Below are 22,520 nucleotides of genomic sequence, written 5' to 3' on the forward strand. Positions count from 1 at the left end.
GCACGGTCCGCCCGATAGCACGCTAGCCGCTCCAGATGCACCGCAGAGTCCGGAATGTTGTCACTCAACCAGGTCTCGGTGAACACGAGCACACAGCAGTTCCGCACCGTCCGGTTCGTAGACCTCAGCAGGCGAACGTAATCCATTTTGTTGTCCAGCGATCGAACATTCGCCAGAAGAATGGAGGGCACCGCCGGTCGCGCCGGGTTGGCCGCCAGCCTGGCCCGGACGCCTCCGCGCTTGCCCCTCTTCTGCTTCCTCGCACACCGTTTCCGACGACTCCCAACCGGGGGAGGAATAGCCGGTGAGGTCGGCGACGGATCAGGACGTAGCAGTCCGAGCGCCTTTAATGTCGACGCTTCAAAGTCCAGAACGCCGCAAAACCCACTTCTGCCGATGTCAAGCAGAACCTGCCTGCTGTACTTGTAGCACGGACGAGACGAACACACAAGACTGTCGGACGAACACTCATTAGACGAACAAATCACCGTACTGACGGGACAGAGAGTGGCCGCTGCGTGTGCACGCGCCGCCATCTTGAAAGCCATGGCGCCTTTGGATAGGCCATGGCTCCTTTGGATAGGCCATGGCTCCTTTGGATAGGCTATTTGAAAACTCTCCTTGCGGTCTCCAGTTAACTTCGACGCCTACAGTCACCGTGGGAAAATCCTCCAACAAACAAACATGGCGTCCGTCGTGAGAGACGGCAGGAGACGACAAACATTTGCTAGCATGCCAGCTTACCTGAGAAACCGTCCGCCGCCACGCGCTCGGTGACACCTGCATATGATAACTCCCCTTGAGCACACCTGTCTTCAATTTACCTACAGCCCTGACGTCACATCTGTCGATTCAAATCTTCTTCTCCTGATCGTCCAACGGCGCTCGGCACACTGACACCACCAGGTGGTCGCCTGTCATGGTGACTACTGCGGAAAGGGTTGCTTCGGACAATCCGTTGAAACTTTGAACACCGAACATGTTTGGATGGATACCCTATCAATATGACCAAATCTCCTTTTGTTTCCGAGCAGGCTCTGGTCGAGTGGTTAACGCCATTGCGTTCAATCAAATGAAAATATTTGTATCGATAGTTCATCCTAAAATGAATTGTTTTTGCAAAAATTCTGCGGCCGTTGCAGTGCTCCCGTGGACTCATTTTCAATTCAGTTGCTAAGAAACACCAGCGCTCGGTGGCACCTGCATATGATAAGTTATCATAACTTCCTGTTTACGAACGAGTTGTGCAATTCACAACTTGTTCGTAAACAGGAAATTACGTCATTTTCTTCTTTGTTTTGTTTTACGGCGAGGTGGCACCAACTTCAATGCGCATTACTGACACCTACTGGTTGAAGTCATATGAACTGAAAAAAGAAAAAATCACCTTAGAAGGGATTCGTTCACTCTCGTTCACTGAAAAGAGTCGGTCTTTTGATCGAATCGTTCACTCACGAGCCATCAGTGTCAGCGCGCCCCACTGTTTGAGAAGCACTGAGTAAAAGCAAGTGAGACCAGGAGCTTTCCGTTGTAATTGAGCTTTTATTGAACAATAGGAAAGATTGTTACAGAGCAGCTACTCACCTGATGAGGCTAGTGGAAGTGCTTGCATAGTTACCGTGATTCACATGCACTTATCGTATGCGTACGTCATCAGACGTGACTTTTCACAGTCAGAGAGCAGCTTATTGTGCCGATGTACAAAAACAAATCAATGTAATGCTCCTACTCCATACATGTTCCTGACATGTACAAATGTTCACTATGGCAAGCAAAGCATTAACACTATTTGAAAAAAAGAGTGCAAAAATCTACACTAAATAAAACTAAGGATCAAATCACACAGGGAATGAATAATAAGTCTCTTGAATGACGTCAAAATGCATTTTAACTTTGTGCTCTATCGTTCACACTGGTCCTAACGTGCTGGCAGTTCTGAATCCGTTTAACTTAGTTTTGAAAGTTTTGAGGAAAGGAAACGTTGCGGTTGCCGGTGCTAGTAGATGTCGGGCAACTGCGTGTACTTCCTGTCCCAGTAACCTTTCATGCACAGCCAGTCTTGAGCTTTGCTGTGTGGATTGGCTCCCTGCTGAAACCACCTTTAGATGTTGAACAACAATTCATGATCAAGATGTGCATTTGCGGACGCTGTCCTGATAGGGGCAGCAAAGAGTCAACAGGGTGAACCCTGCTGGTCCCAGTGCAGCGATTTTTTCCATGAGTGAATGCAGCTCATAGATGACCTAATTACCTGTTTTTCCAGGCGTCTGTCGACTTGCCACGATTCTTCCGGGCTGTCCGCTGTTTTTCCTCCAGTCGCTTCTTCTCTGCACTTGCTACGTCTACCATATGAGCACACACACAAAGCCAAAAAGCCTTGTCATGGGGTCTGCGACATTTCCCAAATATGTTTGCCGCTTGAGTCGCATGCGTGGTCATACCAATATCTCCGTTCTCCATGGCACGGATGTCAGGTCGAAGACGACTGTCTGTGGTTGGCAGAAGTCCCTCCATCCTCTTGTCCAGCTCGTTCAGCTGCATGGCGAACGTGGAGAAGGCGTAAAACTGCAAAAAGCAACACAAGGAAATGTACCAGAGAGAATAAGACGTAATTGGTTTTTCGAACCGGCTAACCTTGGCTGAGTTGTCGGGACGAGGCGTTATCTTCCAGATGAGCTCGCTTCCCGGGATCACCTGCACCGTCTCGGCGTCAGACGGCGGCGGCATCTCCTTGGGCTCTTCGTCTACGCTGCTCTGAAGCCACATACACGCATGCATGCTCAGCCACCATTGACTCAACAGAAAGAATAGAAATGCAAAAAACAGGAGCTTTACCCTTTTGCAGGCCTTTTTGTCTTCCGAACTCTTTTTGTCACATTTTTTGTGGGCATCGAAGGTAGCAGGCTCCACCGTGTATAAGCACTCGGTCCATTTGCCATAGATGGCACAGAGCTTCCTCTTGCTGCACAAGATGGTGAGGTTAGAGTTAACACTAAGGTTTGGTTAGGCTGTCCAAATGTTGCGAAACACATGCTACCTTTTATCCAGAATGTATCCTTCTACTTTGTGAAGCTCTTTCGCAAAGAGGCCACAAGGTTTGAAGGTCATGCTGCAACACTCACCGGTCCTGTCGCACAAGCTTTGGTCACGCCTCCTCCGATGCACACACACAAACAATGGAAGGAGCATTACTTGTGATTGACGACCTCCACGCTGCCGTACTGCTCGATCCAGAGCTGACCGACGATGATGTTGTGGACGCAGCAGGTGGGGTTGGTCCAGGTGTAGGCTTCGTTGTGCCTTTGGAGGAGGACAGATGTGAGAAGATGGACGCGACAGACAAAAGTTGACAGCTTGATGCTCACTTGGGAAGTTCCAGTGTGATGACTCCTTTGGGCTCCGCTTCTATGCTTTTACCCCAAAACTTGATTTTGGGGCAGATGGAGCCATGGAAGACGAAATCCTCCTCCAGGCCCTCGGCGTGAAAGGCACTGACAGGAGGGTGATGGCTCACCTGCTCGGAAAGCCACCTGAAGCCCAAATCATCTCTGGAGGACAGCGAGACCAATCAAGATCAACGACGTCACGATTACAAGCGCAATCATCAAGCTGACCAGCAAATCCTCGTACCTGATGAGCTCGTAGGTCTCGCCCAGAAGCGGGTTGAAGGGCTTGCCCGTCCTCTCCCACTGCGACGCCACGGCTGACACCGCAAACGCTGCCACACACTACCAACAGACAACGGTTAGTTTTGTTTGCCATCGACTAAGGAGCACATTGTCGCTTGCTCGGTCAAATTGTACTTGTTTGTTTGGAATTAGCCTGATTTCTTTAGCATTTGCAAATCAGCTCTTCTCAAGAGCATGAAGGCGTTACCTTCATCCGTTCGACAGAGTCGTCGGCGGCGTTGGCCCGGCGGATGAGGTAGGTGTGCTCCATATATTCACTGAGCCGCTGGAGGAAGCTCAGAGGCTCGTTCAGGTTTACCGGCATGGCGATCTTGGACAGCTCCTGAGAGACCACGTTCATATGTGAGAAGCATTTATGTGACTTTGGAGCTACAAAACAATACACAGAAGGTTTTGACTTTTCGAGTAGAGCACGCAAGCATTCTTGAGGCCTTGCAACACATGGAAAAAAGAGATTTTGGTTTGTCCTCACCATGCCGATGCATTTCTTCAAGATGCTCCAGATGCTGACATCATTTCGGGAGAACATCGGAACCGGCAGAGATGTTCTACGGAACAGCGGTTTTGAAGAGTCAGCTAGAATTCAGGACAACATGAAGCTTTCGATGACACATTTCCATCTTCAAAACGCTCAGCTCGCCAGCAAACGTGTCAAGTGCAAATTTGCAAACGGACGCAGCTGTGTGTGTGTGTGGGTCTGTTTTAGTTTATTTGTGCAGCAGGCATATGGTGCCTACCCAAATACACGCCATTATTTCTGTTAAATAAACAAGACAGAAAGAGGCTGCGTGCTGGCTGGCTCCATCTGCGCTTGTCGGAACACAAGATGTAAGATGGCCCATTTTATTTTCCTCCTGCCTCTCCCCACCGACATTCAGGTGGACTCTTTTTCATAACTGTTAGTCTAAGTATGATTAGAACCGATATCTGAGTTTGTCTGACTTCTGTTTGGAAGTGTTAGGTCTAAAAAGTTGAACATTTTTCATTGTCTCAATTTAGTAAGTTCAATGAAATGAGCATCATAATAGCTTTTTTTTTCTTTTGTGCCAGAACCTGCTAAATGATTTTAAAGATCACTTGTTGGATCAAGCAAGAGAAGGAGGCTCTGTGGAAATGAAAGATTATCTGTCCCTTCTTCCAGCAGCAAAGCACCTGGCAAAACTAAAGCAGGTGGATGGATGGATGGATGGGACGCTCGCAAAAACACAAGTTATGAAGTTATGGAAGATATCGCTTGAAGATTGTCAACGCAAGCAGCAAAACATCACCTCGGCCGGTTTGCAAATAAACAGAGCGTGTCCCACCTGTGCTTCTTGGCGTCATTGTTCCGGTTGCCATGGTTACCCTCCCCTGACATTACGGTGGCGAGCGCGCTGGGATGGCGGCGGCCGCTGAGAAGGGGGGCGTCTTTCCCCTCGTCCTCTTCGCAGGAGTCGCTGGCCGCCGACAGGAAAGCCGCTCAGCTCTGTGGGGCAGACGGCCGGCGACAACCTCGTCAGTCGGCCGTCCGTAAATAACACGCAACTCCATTGGCGCTCCTCCTCCCGGCCAAACCCCACCTGAGCGTTGTATTCCAATGAGAAGCCACGGCGAGGCAGCGTGTTTGCTCGCCGAGGCGCACAATATTGCGCCGACCTGGCTCATTCATTACAACTTTGTCACATCATTACATGTTCAGTGGCTCCGCCCGGGCGTACATCTCCATGATTGTGTTTTTTTACATGGCATTCCGCTCAGCACAAATACCAAGGAAGTGCTGAGCTCGGCGTCTCACAGCACATACGTGCGTGTGTGTGTGGTCAGTGCTCAGAGCGCTCGATGAATAATGCAGCCATCCCTGAGGGAGACTTCTCCTCGTGAACAAACACGTAAACAGTCCATATTCATTCTCGTCGGTGCAAAACAACGTGTGAAATCTGAAAAAAACCCGAAATCAATGCGAATGAAAAGTGTGTGTCCATTTTTTGGCCATTTTGTCAACTGCTGCCAACCACTAATAACATCACAATAGTCTCAGGCCACACGGAGCAGATGAACTACCTGAGTCAGTTCTCGGACTTCGTTTAAATAAATGTTTTTGCTTTTCGACGAGCAGCCGTTCGGTTTGGATGTGCTGACCTGACACAGCATCATAGAAGTCATCTTGGGCGAGGGTGGGCGACCTGCTCGTGTCCACGCTTGAGCTCGTGGTGCTCGCCGGCGATCGCCTGCAGGTCCTCCGTCAGAGCTCCGTCAGAAATTCAGGATCAGCACCTGCACAAAAATGTAACCAATATTTCACTACAACTGCGAGAGCAGATCAAGGACACACAGTGACACGGTGACTCCTTTGATGGGTCCTGCTGGCGATCCGGCCATTAGATCCGCTTTCTTCTGATCCGAACCAAACACCCCGAGGCCAGCGATCCTCACGCCAGGATTGAGTGTCTCTTTAGTGTAACCTGAACCTCAGCAGCAGATGATCATCTCGTGCTGCTTGACTTAATCCGTCACTCATCCTTACAGCCATAAAAGCAGGGCTAACCATTATTTAAAAATCGATTCATTGAGTGTTCAATTTAAAATTAAAAAAAAGTCAAATTGACACTGAACAAGCAAATTAATCATAATTCACTAACGGCTGAACAGCATAGAAATGAAATCGGACTTTGTTTGGACTAATTATCCAGCAAACAGTTGCAGGCTCTTGGCTCGTCCGGGAAGTGAACACTTTGTTGTCCGACAATCCGTGCCAGCTCGTTCGCTCTCTCATTGTCCCCTCATGAGCACAAACGTGTCTATTTTAAGCCCCGTTGATGGCCGTGCCGATGGGAGAATCGGGAGGGATGCTTGTCCTTGGCAAACCACCCAGAAAGAAAAAGAAGTGCTGAGGGCTGTTTGAAATTTGCCGTTGAGAGCTTCACTAGGGAACTGAAGCTTGTTGTCTACTTGCAGCTCAACCTTGCGACTCTTTTACATAACACACTGTTGCAGGAATAGGCGCAGGACAGCTGCTGCTGCCCAAGTGGGTCAAAACACGCCAACGTTGCTGAGGAGCAACATCACGTTCCCCGCAAAAGTCTCAGAGGAATTAGGCGCGCTTCTCCATTGGATATTTGCCGAGACTTTGGAGTGAAACAGTACACGACCAGGCCCGGAGGACGCCACGTGGGCTAATAGGATGCTGGAATTAGTGTTCATGCAATATCAACCTCAGCCTGGTGGAAATATAATCCACTTAGTATATAAAGTAGTAGCAGTAGCTTAGCGCAGAAAAAAAAAAAGATTGTGAGGTCATTTTTACACAAGAAAGTTGAGAATGATTGAATTAGTATGCACTGGCATTTTCATCGAGCCGCTTCTGACAGGAGAGCAGACAATGCACGTCCTCATTCAGCATTCAAGTTGAGTCGTGCAATTTCAGAAGTTTGCCTTCCATTACAATCCCCTCCAAAAAAAAGTATTTAATAGGATCTCATTTGCACAGAAATGTTGTGCTTCATCTATCAGAGGCCGGTTTCAATTAAAAAGCCAGACAGGTAGTCATCAGCAATTAGAGCAATCTCATTTTCACATTCTAAATGTAAATGAAGCCCGTGGAAAGATGCCGCTCAATGTTTTTGTGGCAATTAAGATCAAGCCAACATAACATTTAACTAGACAACAAAATGGACAGACCTGAATGAGGAACCTGGCCTTCCTTGTGTCTCCTCTCACTTGGCAAAAGCGAGCCTGTGTTATCAGTACGCTTGTCTGGAAGTGAAATGGCCAACATGCGAGCGTGCACACACCTCAGCTTCCCCCTCCCTCGCGCATCCCAACGTATGTGCGAGTGCGCACTGATCTGCAAGCTAAATGCGGACCTAAGCATAAAAGGGGATCTTTCACCAGAGATTACCACACATGAGCAAATGCTACAAGCACCTCCTCATCACTCATCCCAGCCACTGATCAGGCCTATTGAGCATTTTACAATACTTATGATCATCGGCGAATATCTGGTTATCGAATGTTATTGAAAGATAAAGCTTAGTTGATTGTTTTTTCAGTGTGGAAAATAATCAGTTTAGTCAATCGCAAATGTTTAAGTTAGACCAGGAGTGTCAAACTCGTTTTTTTGGCAGGCCGCATTGTAGTCATAGCTTCTTTCGGAGGGCCATTATGACTGTCAACCCAAATAAATGTAATGACCACCTCATATTATATACAGTAAAAGCTACAAAACAAACTGACAAATAACTCGTTTTCAAATCAGACGAGTAAAAACTGGTGAAATATTTAAAAAAAAAAAGATATTAAAAGTGAAGAAGTAATGACATACGAATTTGATGCACAATTTGTCTTTGCGGGCCACATAAAATGAGGTGGCGGGCCGTATCTGGCCCCCGGGTCTTGAGTTTGACACCTGTGAGATAAGTGCACGCCATCTCTTGGTCTATCCACTAAAGGTAATGAGGTCCGAGCAGGGACATTGCAAGAGCACAGTGACATCTGGGTACCTTCCAAAGAGGGCCTTCAATCTGCACTCTGCTGCTCACGTCCTGTTTTTTTTTTTTTTTTTTTTAAAGAAAAGAAGGACAAAATTGTCAAGCACACATAAAGTGTTATATCCATTATTTTAAGGCTAGATGAAGCTGGTTTGGTCTGAACGAGGGAGCAGGTGTCAGCCACAGAGACCAAGCGAGCGAGAGTAACGCAAAAAGACACAATGCTGAATCTATCAAATGGAAATGTTGCAACGTTTTTACAGACAGGCAACATTTCATATAAAAGCTTCCATGTTAAAACAGGACTCAAGTGTCAAATGTTTATTTTTAGAACCAATAAGGTCGTCGCCGTCCCCCCTGACCTCAAGGAACCTGATCGACCTTGTCCTGATAGTCGGTTAGAATTTGTGTGGTCCAGGTCCAATGACGTCTGTTCTGCAAGCATGTGTGCATTTTAACACGGTTGAGGTTAAAATGTCTTTCTGGATGGCATTTCAGGGTTTGGTACCTTGGCTGTTTTTGACAGGCGGGCAGGCGCCGCTTTTCAGCAGTTTGGTGATGCACTGCTTGCGCCCTCTATAGGTAGCACAGTGTAAGGGTGTATTGGCCATCAAATCCTTACAGTGCACGTCCACCAAGCTACAAAGGGGGGGATCATGCCCAACTATTGATGCACCGGTGATCAGGGGCGCTTACCAAAATCTAGGCCCCCAAAAATAATAATAGGTAGGGGCCCTCCAACATTTTTTAAAGATAGTCTTTTATATCCCACAGTTGGATGTTCCTTCCACAAGAGTGTTATTCATCTAATGTTTGCACACAGCAGGTCAGAGAGGGTGCACCATGCTGTGTAAAAACACTTCAGTTTCCTTTTAAATGTCAGCCGATGAACACATGGGGTTATGTGTCTATTATCGGGATGCCTTGCAAACACCTCCATTGATAGATGGCCGTCTCCTTCTGAAAGCTGATTAATGCTTTTTTTTTGGTTTGACACCAAAAGGGTATTTTGGTTTGATGTGATCCGAATTTGTCTTTGGATGTTTTCTATACATGTATTGTTTTTTTTTCTCCATGTCCTCAAGTGCAAATATGTTGTTTGTCGATATGGGCCGATGATCAGACCTGGCTTTATGTTATATGTTGAGTTGTAACTCAATTGTTAAAGCCTATCCGTCAAATCAGGTCTGGCGAGGGACAAGCAGCTAGCTCGTCTCGCTCGCTCTCTGTTTGACTTGTTCCTAATTAGCATGGCAATTATTGTAAGCTGTCACACTTCTTAAGCAAAGGGGTTGGAATGCGAGCGCTCCGAAGCGTAATCCCTCACAAATGACAAGATAATGGAGCCAAAGTGAGGCCACCGCTTCAAAAGGAACCACAAGATAGAATCCCCTGCAGGGACATTTTCGGGACGGACAGGGAAAAGCGAACGAGCCAGACAGACAACGGGACTGTGAGAGGTATGTATTCCCCTCACAACTAGAGTGGGAGAAAATTATTTCACTGCTTGGGAATGTAAATGACCCTGGAGCAAAAAGTCTGTCTTTCAACACAGAGTCATTTAAATTTTCAATCCTCTGCTTTCACCTGATGTGTATTTTCACTACTGCAAAAAATGAAGGGTCTCACAGCTGATCCCTGATGCACTCCCATTTCATCAACACCCACAAGGCCAATGATACATCAATGTTACTCTACCGTTTACGACAAACATCGGTTTAAGGTTCCCCTTCCGGTCGTGTGTGTTGGATCCAATCAGACTCGGCACATGTTCCTAATATTGTGGCCAGCGAGTGTCTATATTAAAGCCCAGCTTGTTTGAATGGCTCAAAAGTTGACAAAGGCACCAAAAGGTTTGACACGTCAATCTCCGTGATGAATTTTGATGGTCCACCAAGTGTGTTGTCTCGTTATTGGGTCGATAGTTGTTTGTCAGTGTCAAAACAAAGCTCCTTTCCATCCCTTGCTATCAAGACTGAGGAATCTCAACAGTATGTGTCAAATAAGCAGAGCAGAGTGAAGGTACAATACATCTTAAATTATATTCAAGAAATATCTTTGCATGAGGACACCAAATTCAATAACTGCCCCGTAAAAAAAAATATATATATATATATACTGAATTACCAGAATAATTCTAGACAGAAACATACGTAATAGTAATGTGTCTGAGCACCCAGGATTCATATCGGGAACAAAATGTTTCTTTCTTCTCTAATTTAATGCTTGCAATCAATAGTGCGCTTGTTTCCGTGAAGCCTCGCTCGTTGCCGTTATGAAATGTGGGTGGAGTGCTGTGATTCATAGATTCATGAAAAATTCAATAAGCAGGCCACACCCCAAGTCAACTAAATGCCAGCAGCAGGTAACGAACGGATTGTTGGACTCGGAAGTCATGCGACTTTTGTTTTGGCAATGACGTGACTGCATTAGCATGGGAGCTGTGACCAAGCATAGCAAGAAGCCACTTTGGTCACATGGCTCCAAACAAAACATGAAATGATTCTTATCTGATATGAATTATCCCACTCAAATAAAATGGTGGATAAGGTGGATTTGTAACAAATATCAATGACTCTTGACTCTCTCAAGATGCCCAAAAAGGCAAGCAAATGTAGACATTGTTTGGGATTGCTGTGATTTAGGCTGGCGGTTGCGCCTACGTCTGCTACGCTATCGTGGCTACTCCAGAGCAACAGTGGCCGCACGCAAACACTCGAGTGGAGAAATAATGGAATGCCACAGCAGGCTCGGTGTAATCGACAACACTACACACGGACCCGCCGGGCTTTGTTTCAGAGTGTCCTCCATATTCAAATGAGTCACTTCAGGTCTTTCCAAATCCAGCTGCAGCGAGTAGTTTTCTAGTTTTAGCTATTTTTAAACTCAACACGTGTTGAAGGCGAAGTATTAAGTCAAGTCGCCCGCAGGCTTACACGTCTAGTATGTTTTTCGTTTTAATTCAGGACTGCAACCCACACATGAGCTTGTTTTTCCCCCGCCAGCTTCTTTGTTACATTTCTAAATGAGTGCTATTTGTAGCTGCCGACATTTTCACTAAACCAGATCTTTTGAATGGAACATATTATGGCCTTTATATTAGCAGCCATTTACTTGATATGAGAGATTTTGGTTGCTGTTTTGGTACATGTTGCATGATTAATTGAAAAGAAAGGTGTGCGGAACCTTTTATCCCCCCCCATCAGGAACAATTTTATATTCTGAAGGCCATTTTAAACTGATGAAAGAAATATATTAGATCAGGGGTGTCAAACTCATTGTTTTCGCGGGCCGCATTGCAGTCATAGCTTCTTTCGGAGGGCCATTATGACTGTCAACCTAAATAAATGTATGAGTACCTCATATTATATACACTGTATATAATACTGTATATTATACAGTAAAAGCTACAAAACAAACTGACAAGTAGTTTTCAAATCAGAAGAGTAAAAACTGGTCAAATATTTAAAAAAAAAAGATATTAAAAGTAAAGACAATTTGCAATTCTAGTAATGACACACGAATTTTATGCACAATTTGTCTTCGCGGGCCACATAAAATGATGTGGCGGGCCATATCTGGCCCCCGGGACTTGAGTTGGACACATATGTATTAGATAGATAAGCGAGATAGCTAGCTAGCAAGGTATCTAGCTGCTAGCTAGCTAGATGCATTGGTGTCTCAATTGAAAAGCAAATTTACGTTACCTGCCGTCAATTGTATTGGTTCATTGCTCATTGTAAATATAATCTGCAAATAATAATCTAGGTTGTAATGTGAAGAAACATGTCGTCCCTCATTTCACAACTCCGTGAGATGTTAGCGAGAAAAGTAACATTTTCTGGGCTCCTTTAGCAGGTTGCAGTGCAATCTCGAGTGTTTTTCATTTCTTTCGGGTCTCAGCTGGGGGACTGGGGACAGAGTGTCCGAACCCAATAAGGATCAGATAAAGGCTTTTGCAGAAAAAAATACAAATTTGGGAAGGATGATGCTGTGTACATCCCCCCCCCCCCTTTTTTTTTTTTTTTTTTTTAAACCTCACTCCTTTATAGGGGAAATCATATTTGACTCATTAACAATTGTTTTGGACTTCAGCCTGCTCCCGTGCTCAAGTCCTGCATGATATGGTTATTATGCTGTGTGTGTGTGTTTACTGAAAAGAATAACTACTCAATAGTGTGTGCCATCTGGGAATTCAATATCAAGTCTGTGATGGTTTTGTAGCAGTGAAAAAGCGTAACACACGGCTCAATGGGCGCATCATCACAGTGATTCACAGCAAGGAAATTACGAGTGCCTATCTCGGTGTACAAAACCATCTCATAATCTGCTTTGCTCTGGTGAAATCTCTGTTCGTGGAGCCAGGTGCAAAACTAATTGACTCTGGTGATATCTGTAATTAACTCACGTTTCCATGGCGTCGCCACTACAGCTATCGTTGTGTGGTCGAGCGAGCGCAGAAAATTAGCCGGATCATGCCTGTAAAGGTTAATATGGGACATAAAAATAAGCCATTATTTCCTCGCAACCGGGATAATGGCACTTAGGGTGTTGTGTCACATGGCTGTATATTATAAATTAAGAATGCATGGCTTGTCAAGCGTGACTTCAGAGTTTGTGATATGTTAACACAGCCCGTCACAGACGATGTAATATCATTAAGATCATTTGGATTTTTGGTGTTGTTGCAAAACTGCAGGAACATCACTGGATATAAATTGCAGTTCAATTGAATTTTTAATCTACAGTAAAAATGTAACCATTAAATTAATTGTAAGTACATTTATTTGGACAGTGTCAACGGAATGTACTTCAAATCCATTGATCAGTTCAAAAGTAACTTAATTCGCACAATGTAGCTGAATTAGGCAGCCAGGGTGTCACCACAAATTTCTGTCCAAAATATTGAGGTACAAATCGCCTTTTCGGAAAAAAATGAGATCAATCTAACCTGCATAAATTGGTCGAGCCTTTAAATGTAAGCAAGTGCGATGAACTCGATGCATGCTTGTGATTATAACTATCGGCAACTCGTGTCACGATCATTTTTTGACGCGACGGCGACGCTCCTCCCTCCCTGCATGGCTAAATCACCGGGTGGCATGAGAGCGACCGCTGGGAGATGCGTCGGTCGAGGTCGTCGCCCTGACGCCCGCCCACCCACCCTTCGCTCCACTCGAAGGGCAACTTTGGCGCACAGTAGCGCGATTAGGTTTGGAATGTGCGGCTGTCGGACAACGGCGCTCAACGTCAGCGGTGAGGACGGCGCGCCGAAAGGAAGGAAAGAAGGAGGGAAGGAAGGAAGGAAGGAGGGAAGGAAGGAAGGAGGGAAGGAAGGAAGGAGCACATGGAGGAGCGCAGCCAGTCCAACTCCAGCGGGCGTCAACTGGACGATGGCCCCGCAAGAGTGCAGAGCAACTTGGCGTTTTCGGGGCCGGTCTTTGCCATTCTAACGGTGATGATGGTGACTTTGGTGGTCGTGATAGTTTTGGGCAACGCGCTCGTCATGTTCGCTTTCAAAGTGGACAAGAGTCTGAGGAGGCAATGTAATTATTACTTTCTGAATCTGGCAATATCGGACTTTCTTGTTGGTAAGTACATCTTCAGGCATTACTTTTCTTTCTTTGAGTGCAAACTGACGTGTTTTCTCCTTGATAAAACGATTTTATATGGTTCATGTCAATTTGAACCTGCTTTGATGTAATCCAGGGGCGTTGCTACTTGGAGTAAAGCTAGGGCACAGCTCACCCCCGACTACACTTGTCCACAACTGTCACGAGCAGGTTGCAAATAACTTTATGTAGGGAAACACTGGCTGGCTGTGACATATTAATGATGATTAATGATTAATCATTTATTTTTCTTTTTCTTTTCTTTTTCTTCCCACTCTGGCTGTATGGGACAGCTCTGCACCTGCTTGACTTACACATGCTGTAGTAATTTTTTTTTTTTGCAAAGGTAGTCACAGTCACATTTTACTACTAAAATGAATGTTTCATTTGCAAGTGTGTGTTAAATCAAGGGAAAGTGTTGAACGATTGAAACTGTTCAATTTTTCCATCAGAGGAACACCTGTTCATCTTTGAAAGGTCACGTGGGAGTTTCAAATAACAAAAATGATCATCAGGGCCATGCAGAGGGCGGGGCCAATTAATTTTGAATGAACTTTGCAATGTTAATAATGATGCTGTTCATCCTATGTACTCTATCCAGGCGCGTTTTGCATCCCGGTGTACATGCCTTACATCCTGACGGGCCGATGGATGCTTGGCAGGGGTCTGTGCAAGCTGTGGCTGGTCATGGACTACCTGCTGTGTTCCGCATCCGTCTTCAGCATCGTCCTCATCAGCTACGACCGCTTCCAATCTGTCACCAGAGCAGTGAGTCGCCATTCTCTTCCCGTGGCCTTTGTGGGAACCTGAAACGATAAACACCCTAAAGGTTAAAGTAGCTTACATGACAAAAAGCTTCATGTCAAGTCATTCCTAGATTATGTTGCCCAGATCAGAAATCATCAAGGGTGATTTTTTCTTATATTATTTCAAAATTCACACAAATTAGACGGGACTGTGTATAGTCTTGCCCGCCAGGGTAGTCAGTGGCTTCATTCTAGATTGGTCAGCGTGCCAGCTTAGTGGTGGGGGCAGTGACACCAGCACCTCATTGTCCCAAATGGGCCCATCTGCACAGGTTAATCATGGCTGACCCAGCTGGGCCCTGTGCCACCCTCTACTCGATGGAAACTCTCTAGTCAGGAATGGAAAACAAAATTGGCTTTGGGAAAGAACACCATGCTAATGTAAATCTCAATTCTTCTCCTCCAAACTAGATGTGTTGATTTTTCCAAACTCTCCGCATCCCTATTGAAGCTTCTTTTTTTTTTTTTCCGGGGCCTGCATGCATGAAATTATTAAATCCGCGTCCACGCGTTGCGACGCCAAAATGGGACGAAGCCTGGCGTCGTAGACAAAGGCAGCGTTCTTTTTGCTTTCACCAGCAAACACTTTACATCAGAGCGATGAATACAAATTTCAGCACAAAGAGAGAGAAAGCGGGAGGCTCTTCTTCAATTAGCCAGCTTTGATCATTGGAGGTCCTTCTCCCCCTGGTGCAGCCATCGCGCCCCCCCCCCAACGTGGCGAGATCAATCACGCCGGCCAGAAGCAGGCCACTGGCCAAACAACATTCTCTTAAAAGCCTGCCTCTGTGAACACTGACAGACAAAAGATCGTCAGCAGTGACACGACAAAGTGTGCCTTTGAAAGGAAATCATGGAGTCAGTGTCGATGTACATTTAACGACACGTGACGTGCACGAGGTGACGTCAATTACAAGCAATGAAATGACAAACCGGAAGTGATTTGTGCCACGGTTTGCCGCAGGTGAGTTACCGGGCCAGACAGAGCACGTCTCATCCCGCCATCATCAAGATGACGGCCGTGTGGGTGCTGGCCTTTCTCCTCTACGGCCCGGCCATCATATTTTGGGAACTGGCGGTGGGCCGGAGTCGGGTGCCCGATGAAGAGTGCTTCGCCGAATTCTATCACTCCTGGTACTTCCTGCTGTGCGCCTCCATGCTGGAGTTCGTCTTCCCTTTCATCTCTGTGGCTTTCTTCAACCTCAGCATTTATCTGAACATACGCCGGAGGAGGCTCGGCTGCGGGGAGGCCCAGCTCAACCTTCAGCTAAATGAAGCCGTGTCCCCCGGGCAAGGGGAAGCCAACCCCTCTTGCCACATCTGGGGGACGGGAAGAAAACTGGCCGTCAGAGGCTCCATCCCCTCCCCATCCTCGTCTCCCAATTTGGGCAAAGTGGACCCGTCCAGCAGCAGCAGCAGCAGCAGCAGGGCGGCCCAGCCTAACCGTCTGTCCAGAGATAAGAAAATTGCTAAGTCGCTGGCCATCATTGTGTGCGTGTTTGCCATCTGCTGGGCACCGTACACCCTACTGATGATCATCCGCGCCGCCTGCAGAGGGCGATGCATCCCGCAGCACTGGTATGAGGTCACCTTCTGGCTCCTGTGGCTCAATTCGGCCACTAACCCTTTCCTCTACCCGCTGTGTCACAGCAGCTTCCGCAGGGCCTTTGCTAAAATTCTGTGCCCAAAGCGGCCGGCGAGCTCCACTCGTCCTTTAGCCGTCCTTCGGGCGGGCCGGTGACCCGCTTGACAGCTCAAACTGCGAAGTACATGTAAATGCTCACAATAATTTCATTTTTTATATACACTACATGTTTACAGTCGTCAATGAATTGCTTCTATTCCGTCGTGCGAACTTCAGCTTGAATTCCACAATATTTGCACAACGAATCAATGTTGTTATCGCCGTGGTGTTGCCATGAAGTGGACGTTTATGGAAAATTCATCTAGGATGTCGTTCTACGTGTAAAAAGCATTTTGCCATTGTCACTTAGAATATTTACACTATGATAAAGAAACGTGCCAAACAAACACATTTGCAAAATGGACTATATCCTCACTCTTGTTCCCCTAAATGTTTACATTTTTGCAATGAAGTTGACACCAAGAGAGCAAAAAGATGTTTTCATCAATGACTGTACTGTACCGTTTAAGTGTGTTTGTTTCTTATCACCACTAGATGTCACTATTTATCTTTGCAGCGTTGAACGCGTTGGAAGGCTTCAAAGTGTCGTTGACCCAAATTGCTCTCTGAGTGACTGCAATGAATGAACATTTAAATGCAACGTAATAAACGTATTTGCAACGACATCTTGAGTGATTTTTAGCTTCAGGCAGACAATGTCACCTAATTTGGAAAAAAAGTACACATTTGTATTTGCAGTGCATCTTGGAAGAGCAGTACTGGTATGGAGAACCACTCAAAAATGGAGTACTTGTAACGGTCGGAAAAAAGGTCGTATCGAAGACCCCTAGCTAGTGCAAATTGTCTATCATGGCACAGTGATTGACTATTGTTTTCTTTCAATCATGTATTTTACCAATTTCCTTGCAAAGTTGTGCTTATGTTCCCCCCCTGTGTGCAGACTGGATGATTCTACTGAGCTTGATCCATTCCAGGAGTTTTTGTCCAGATGTAGACTCACCGGAGCAATAATTACACCATCATGTTAGATAACGGGGGGGGTTACATTTTGCAAGTGCCAGGCTCCCACGGGGGACTCCCATTGTTGTCACATCTGGGTTCCTGGTCAGGTGCTGGGTGGGAGGACAGGCACTGCTGCAGGGACCAGGCCTCTGCACCCCCCTGACTCCTGTGTGGACCGACCCATCCTTATGACTAAAGGGAGGGGGGGGGGTCAGGCCTATTTCCCTGGGGATGACAGCGCTGCATTTATCAGCAGAATTGAGAGCCAGGGTTCATCGGTGAGGCGGGGACACTTGCACTGTGTGCAGTTATACCAGCGGGAAAGCAACTATTGATTTTGATGATAGATTGAAATGTCATGGCATGTGTGCCACGGCGGCGGCGGCGGCGGCACTATACGGGCTGAAGCATTACACTGGAGTGCTGTGAAAAACATGGATGAAAAGGTGTTAATCTGGTAAACATGTCTGCATGCTTATGTTTCTGCTGCCCCCCGCCCCCCCAGCCCTAATTAACAGACACTGGTTTTATGGGGGTGGGGGGGGGGGGCCTTGGATGTCTGCATCTAAGAGCTGTGGGCCCCTAATGGAGAGCACCTGTGCCCTTTAAGTTTATAGAGCTGCATTAGAAGAGAAGCAGGCCGTGATCAGAGGAGACTGTGAGACAAGCCCTTGAGAATAGCTCAACTCCTTTGTTAGAATGACCTAATGCTGAAATCATCTCTCGTCTAATCTTATAAACAGCGTGGCCTTCAAAGCAGACCTAAAATAAAATGGGGGGTGGGGGGTGCGGAAAGCCCTATGTGAGGTTCGGCACAGCACGGCCTACTCATATAAGAGGCCATGACTTGTATGTTGTGGTATTTGGCACTAAAGTCGACTTTCTGCTGCAGGTCAGAGCGGGACCTCACTGTACCAGTGTTCTCTTAATGCAAAGCACCTTTCATATTTCATGAGGACTCAAAAATAAAAAAAACGCCTCCCCCCCTCCTCCGCTTTTCCTTTTCTCGCCGCTTTTTCTCCTGCAGTGCATTTCCTGACTAGAGATTAAATAATTCCATCAGAATCCTCTTAGGATGGGTTACCAGCACTTGGCAATTAAACAATTACATTTAATCAGCATGGGGCAACGCTTCAAGTCACCCTCATTTCAGACGTTGATTAAAAGCAATTCTTCAGTGGTTATTGCTGTCGACGCCGGCAACTCGGCTCAGGTTTGCTGCGGCGGGGTCAGGCCGGATAGCAGCAATATGACAGGTTCAGTGGTTGCTGGGGGTGGGGGGAGGCAGGGGGCGCTACTGCCTCTTGTGGGTAAAACGGTAATGACAGACCTTCCTATTGTCGCTTAAGTCGGCGCTAGTTAGATTACTTGGAGGCCTTTTGACCCTGTGCTAGAAGAGACTGAGAGAACAATAGAATGGAGAGGGGCATTTAGTTACAGTATGCTTGAGGGAGTCCACATTCCACGTGAGGGAATGTGTGTGTGTGTTTATGCTATACACTCGCCTACTTGCATCAAGTGCCTGAGGCTTAAATTAAAAGCACTTGCGTGTTAGCCGTACATCACATTGGAGTGCAAGGCGGCAAAGTGCTGCAGCCAACAAAGCTTTTTCCCTCTGCACAGGGAATCCAGGTGCCTCTCTTTCATACGGCGCCCCACGAACTCTCCAAACCTCATCATCATCTGGCACCCACCTTCAAAATGCCATGCCACATCCTAGCCTCCAACATGGAACAGGGCTTGGGGGATGGATGGACACAAGTGATCTCACGTCAGGTTTTTAGGTCTGAGAAATAAAAAAAAAAAAAAAAAACACAATTAAGGAAAAATAACTTACAGGGGTAATTCTCCCAATTGCTTCTATGCTAGCTTTCTGTTTGGAGACATTCCCTAGTACTGACCAGTCGGTAGTCGCCCAAACCTCTCACCGCAGCGTCTCAATTTACACGAAGCAGTCAAATGTAGATGCCTTTCACCAGGCAGGGCGGCAACTTTGTTTTTTTTTTTTGTTTTCCTTGTGCGGCATCATAGAAGCACTGTAGCAATTGTCTCCTCTAATGACATTCCCTCTAGTACCTTCTTGCCTCTGCAAAGATCTCATGGGGGAAAGCGCGACAAAAAGTGATAATGACACCAAATATACATAGAGAATAAAGGGGGCATGTTTACATAAGCAGACCCATAAATATATGACTGAGAAGACATTGTTGTACGTCTTCCTTTTAAGCGGATCTCCTTGGGATGCCATTTTAATGACATGATGGTTTAAAGAGATGCCTGCTCCGTCTCGTTCCATATTTAATTAAGTTTTGCTTTTTTCCCCCCTCTCTCTCTTTCTCTGACGTGCCAAGTCGAGCGAAAAAAAAAAAAAGTAGAAAGCGAGAAGGAGACAAACACACGCGAGCTAGCAGGGAGACAATAACAAATAGCTAGCAGAGGCTGGGGGAACATGAGCCGAGACCTTGTCATGCTTTTGTGAGCTGTTTACAATACAAGCCATGCTAGGGAGGGGAGGCGTGTGTGAGGGTAAAAGGATGAAAAAAAAAATGGCGGGGATGAATGGGAAGCTCGGAATTAAAAAGGGGAATGGTATGACTGAGACAAACGAAGCGAGAGGTGGAGTCCTAATCTATCTTTCTATCGACCCATCTGTCCTTTTTGCCATCATCACTATTTCGCATTTGCAATTTGTAGACACAAGCAAAATAGTGTCCATAAAGTTACCTGGACTACACAACAACATTAAACCCTGGAGCGAATCCTAAGGTTTGCGGCGTCCATTTTGCTGACACTGTTGGGCGGTGAAAAGATGGCTGCGCGGATGTGGAGTGCCGTTGTGAGAGATTGGGTTACCCCCAGACACTCCCAGCGGATCTGCCGGCCAAATGGATCTGGATCTCACGCTCGGGCGCCCATATTGAATGCCATAAGAGGTCTCCCAGGTCTCCTTCAGTAGGAGAAATGTGCTGCCTAACAATGTGGAGTTTGCACCCAACTACATTTTTACACTGAAGCAGAGCGGGAAGACATGAACAAATATTTCCACAAATCTCAGCTTTGTTACTCAATTGCAGATGGTGCTGGCTTTATATTCATTAAGGAGAGATTGGTGGCATACTACAGTCAAAACACGGTTTATCCACAATTTCAAAGAATTGGATTATGCGTGTTGGTGCTGCTGTTTTGGGTAGCAACTGATTCCTATCATTTCATTCTGGACTCCGCAATTGTATCATCCTGCTTACTAAGTTTGTGAAGCCGCTTTTTCTCCTGAGGACTTTGGATATAAAGTCTGTTGATTATTTAGAAGAAAAAAAAAATGCAATTCCACACACATCCTGCACATTGCAGCTCCTCTCTAACATCTGTCTCCAAGAGTCCAGTTCCAACAAAAGGCTGGCTCGGTTCTTTGCCGACGTTGGCGTCACAACACCGCCGAGGTTTTAAGTTATCTCTGAACGAGCCATCCGTTCTGTTGCTTTTTGATGGTAGAATACTGGGGGGCTGTGTAATTATATCGCTTTAAATGAGCCCCTGAGAACGCTCCTGCCAAAGCGCCCACAAAGTCTCACACTTTGGCGCGCGTCAGAAAGGCAACACTTGCACTTGTCTGTGTGTGTGTGCTTGCGTCTGCTTAGGCTGGCATTAAGAGAGAGGCCACAGTGGTTCTGAAACGCCTCACAAGTGAATTTAATTAAATCATAAATATGAGCTGGAGGCCGCCACCCAATTTAATGTAATGGATGATATGGGCCAGTCCGTCTTTGGCAACGCAAAGTTCTGGACCCGATCGAATGCCCTTGAAGCTTATTAAAAGTGTTTGGCACACGGACATGCTAGCAAAGTTGTTAAATGGATGGCGTGGCTTGCTTTCAGAAAGGCGCTTCATCAACTTGGAATCAACCATCTTGGATTTTGATCGAGGGGTGTTCAAGCTCTCAATAGAAGACACTTAGGATGAGTTTTTCCAATAAGAACCAAATAAGAATAGCAACAAAACCATAACAGTACAAGATAAAAATGCAAATGAAATTAGATTCAAATTGTTATTAGGGATGAACAATTTGATTTTCGTTTTTAAATGTCCAATTCAAATGTTTGCAATGGTATTTTTATGTTAAACGTACATACGTACAGGTTTTCTACAGATGAGCATCATTTGTCAGTGCAGCCTCAGAACCAACATGTGTTGAAAAACTAAAGTGAAAGCTTGACGAAACGTTGAAATATCAGCGCTGATGAATCATCAGAGGTGACGGACAGATGCTGTCTGTTTCATCCCGTTCTGTGAATCCTTTTCTCGGTCTCCTGTAGTGCTGGCAGCTCCCTAAATAGACCTAAAGCGAGGGTGTGTGTTTAGGTGTGTGTGTGTGTGTGTGTGTGTGTGTGTGTGTGTACTGCGACCGCACAGGGTGATGGGTAATGGAGTCATTAATAACACCGACCTCCCTCAAGAAGCTCAGATGTTCGTTAGCCTGAGCCACAAGGGAGCCACGGGGAAATATAAAGCACTTTAATATCAGGGGGGGGAAAAAATGGTTATTTTTGATGATTGTGTTCATGCTGTCATAGGTCTTGTCTGATAGGTTAATTGCAAGTGCACACATTTATAGACTACGTGCATGGAGAGCAACCTTGAGGGGCCCAAACTGTCAAAAATAATGTTCAAATAGGAAAGCATTTGTGTCCCTTTTCACTAATGTATCTCACGGGACTAATTATTGGACGCCAGTGCGAGTGTTTGCACCTTATCCAGGGAAAAAAAATGTGTTCAAGGATTTTAGTGCCACATCTAATGAGAAGTAACTCAAGAGCTGTAGCAAACTTTACACTTTTGTGACAGTCAATAATGCTCAGTTGTTTAAGGGTTATTAATTTTACAAAATGTTGATAATTGCAATTTCAACTGCAGTGTTTGTGGGTTACTGCTACTGCTACTAAGGCAGGAAACAGTACCTTTATCTTCCATTGCATCACATCCAAACAATTCCAAAATCCCGCACTACAATATAGTAGCTCACAATCAATATTTATCAACAGAACTTGAAATAAATAAATGCTACTCACCAAAATTCAATGCAGCAGAGCAGACCTCCTTCCTTTGCTTTTGCATGACCTGTCTACGTTATCTAGCTTTGCATATTGCTCTGAAAATGCACCAAAACTCAATTACTGGGTTGAAACAACTGTGTTGCTTGACCTCCACTCTTGAAGTTCAGCCCTTCTTGAAAAGAGCGCCATGAAAATGCACCTTTAGTCATGTTCTCCTCTAAACCAATCGTTGGTGCGAATCCTAAGCT

General features: G+C 45.9%; 2 protein-coding genes across 7 annotated transcripts; one reads left to right on the forward strand and one right to left on the reverse strand.

Annotated features, from left to right (window-relative positions):
- Window positions 1-1,522: 1,522 nt before the first annotated feature.
- Window positions 1,523-22,461, reverse strand: LOC148387174 (oxysterol-binding protein-related protein 1). 5 transcript variants are annotated; one of them, XM_088395685.1, is made up of 16 exons: window positions 22,288-22,461; window positions 18,915-19,006; window positions 14,464-14,573; window positions 5,808-5,942; window positions 4,994-5,154; window positions 4,162-4,265; window positions 3,877-4,011; window positions 3,631-3,728; window positions 3,366-3,548; window positions 3,193-3,300; window positions 3,038-3,127; window positions 2,836-2,962; window positions 2,635-2,754; window positions 2,442-2,565; window positions 2,252-2,342; window positions 1,523-2,099 (listed from the first exon to the last, which is right to left on the reverse strand). In XM_088395685.1, the coding sequence occupies exons 5-16, from the start codon at window positions 5,025-5,027 to the stop codon at window positions 1,997-1,999; spliced, it is 1,317 nt and encodes a 438-aa protein (XP_088251811.1). In that variant the 5' UTR covers window positions 5,028-5,154; window positions 5,808-5,942; window positions 14,464-14,573; window positions 18,915-19,006; window positions 22,288-22,461; the 3' UTR covers window positions 1,523-1,996. The 5 variants fall into 5 exon arrangements, with proteins under 5 accessions (XP_088251811.1, XP_088251814.1, XP_088251810.1 ...); XM_088395688.1 differs by lacking the exons at window positions 14,464-14,573; window positions 18,915-19,006; window positions 22,288-22,461 and adding an exon at window positions 7,347-7,501 and having other exon boundaries at window positions 4,162-4,237; XM_088395684.1 differs by lacking the exons at window positions 14,464-14,573; window positions 18,915-19,006; window positions 22,288-22,461 and adding an exon at window positions 7,347-7,501.
- LOC148387175 (histamine H3 receptor) lies at window positions 13,230-16,767 on the forward strand. 2 transcript variants are annotated; one of them, XM_088395690.1, is made up of 4 exons: window positions 13,230-13,746; window positions 14,369-14,535; window positions 15,538-15,707; window positions 15,780-16,767. In XM_088395690.1, the coding sequence occupies exons 1-4, from the start codon at window positions 13,503-13,505 to the stop codon at window positions 16,312-16,314; spliced, it is 1,116 nt and encodes a 371-aa protein (XP_088251816.1). In that variant the 5' UTR covers window positions 13,230-13,502; the 3' UTR covers window positions 16,315-16,767. The 2 variants fall into 2 exon arrangements, with proteins under 2 accessions (XP_088251816.1, XP_088251815.1); XM_088395689.1 differs by having other exon boundaries at window positions 15,538-16,767.
- Window positions 22,462-22,520: the final 59 nt, after the last annotated feature.

This window comes from Syngnathus floridae, chromosome 14 (genome assembly GCF_059516105.1).
Source record: "Syngnathus floridae isolate MCC-2025c chromosome 14, RoL_Sflo_1.0, whole genome shotgun sequence".
Lineage (NCBI taxonomy): Eukaryota > Metazoa > Chordata > Actinopteri > Syngnathiformes > Syngnathidae > Syngnathus > Syngnathus floridae.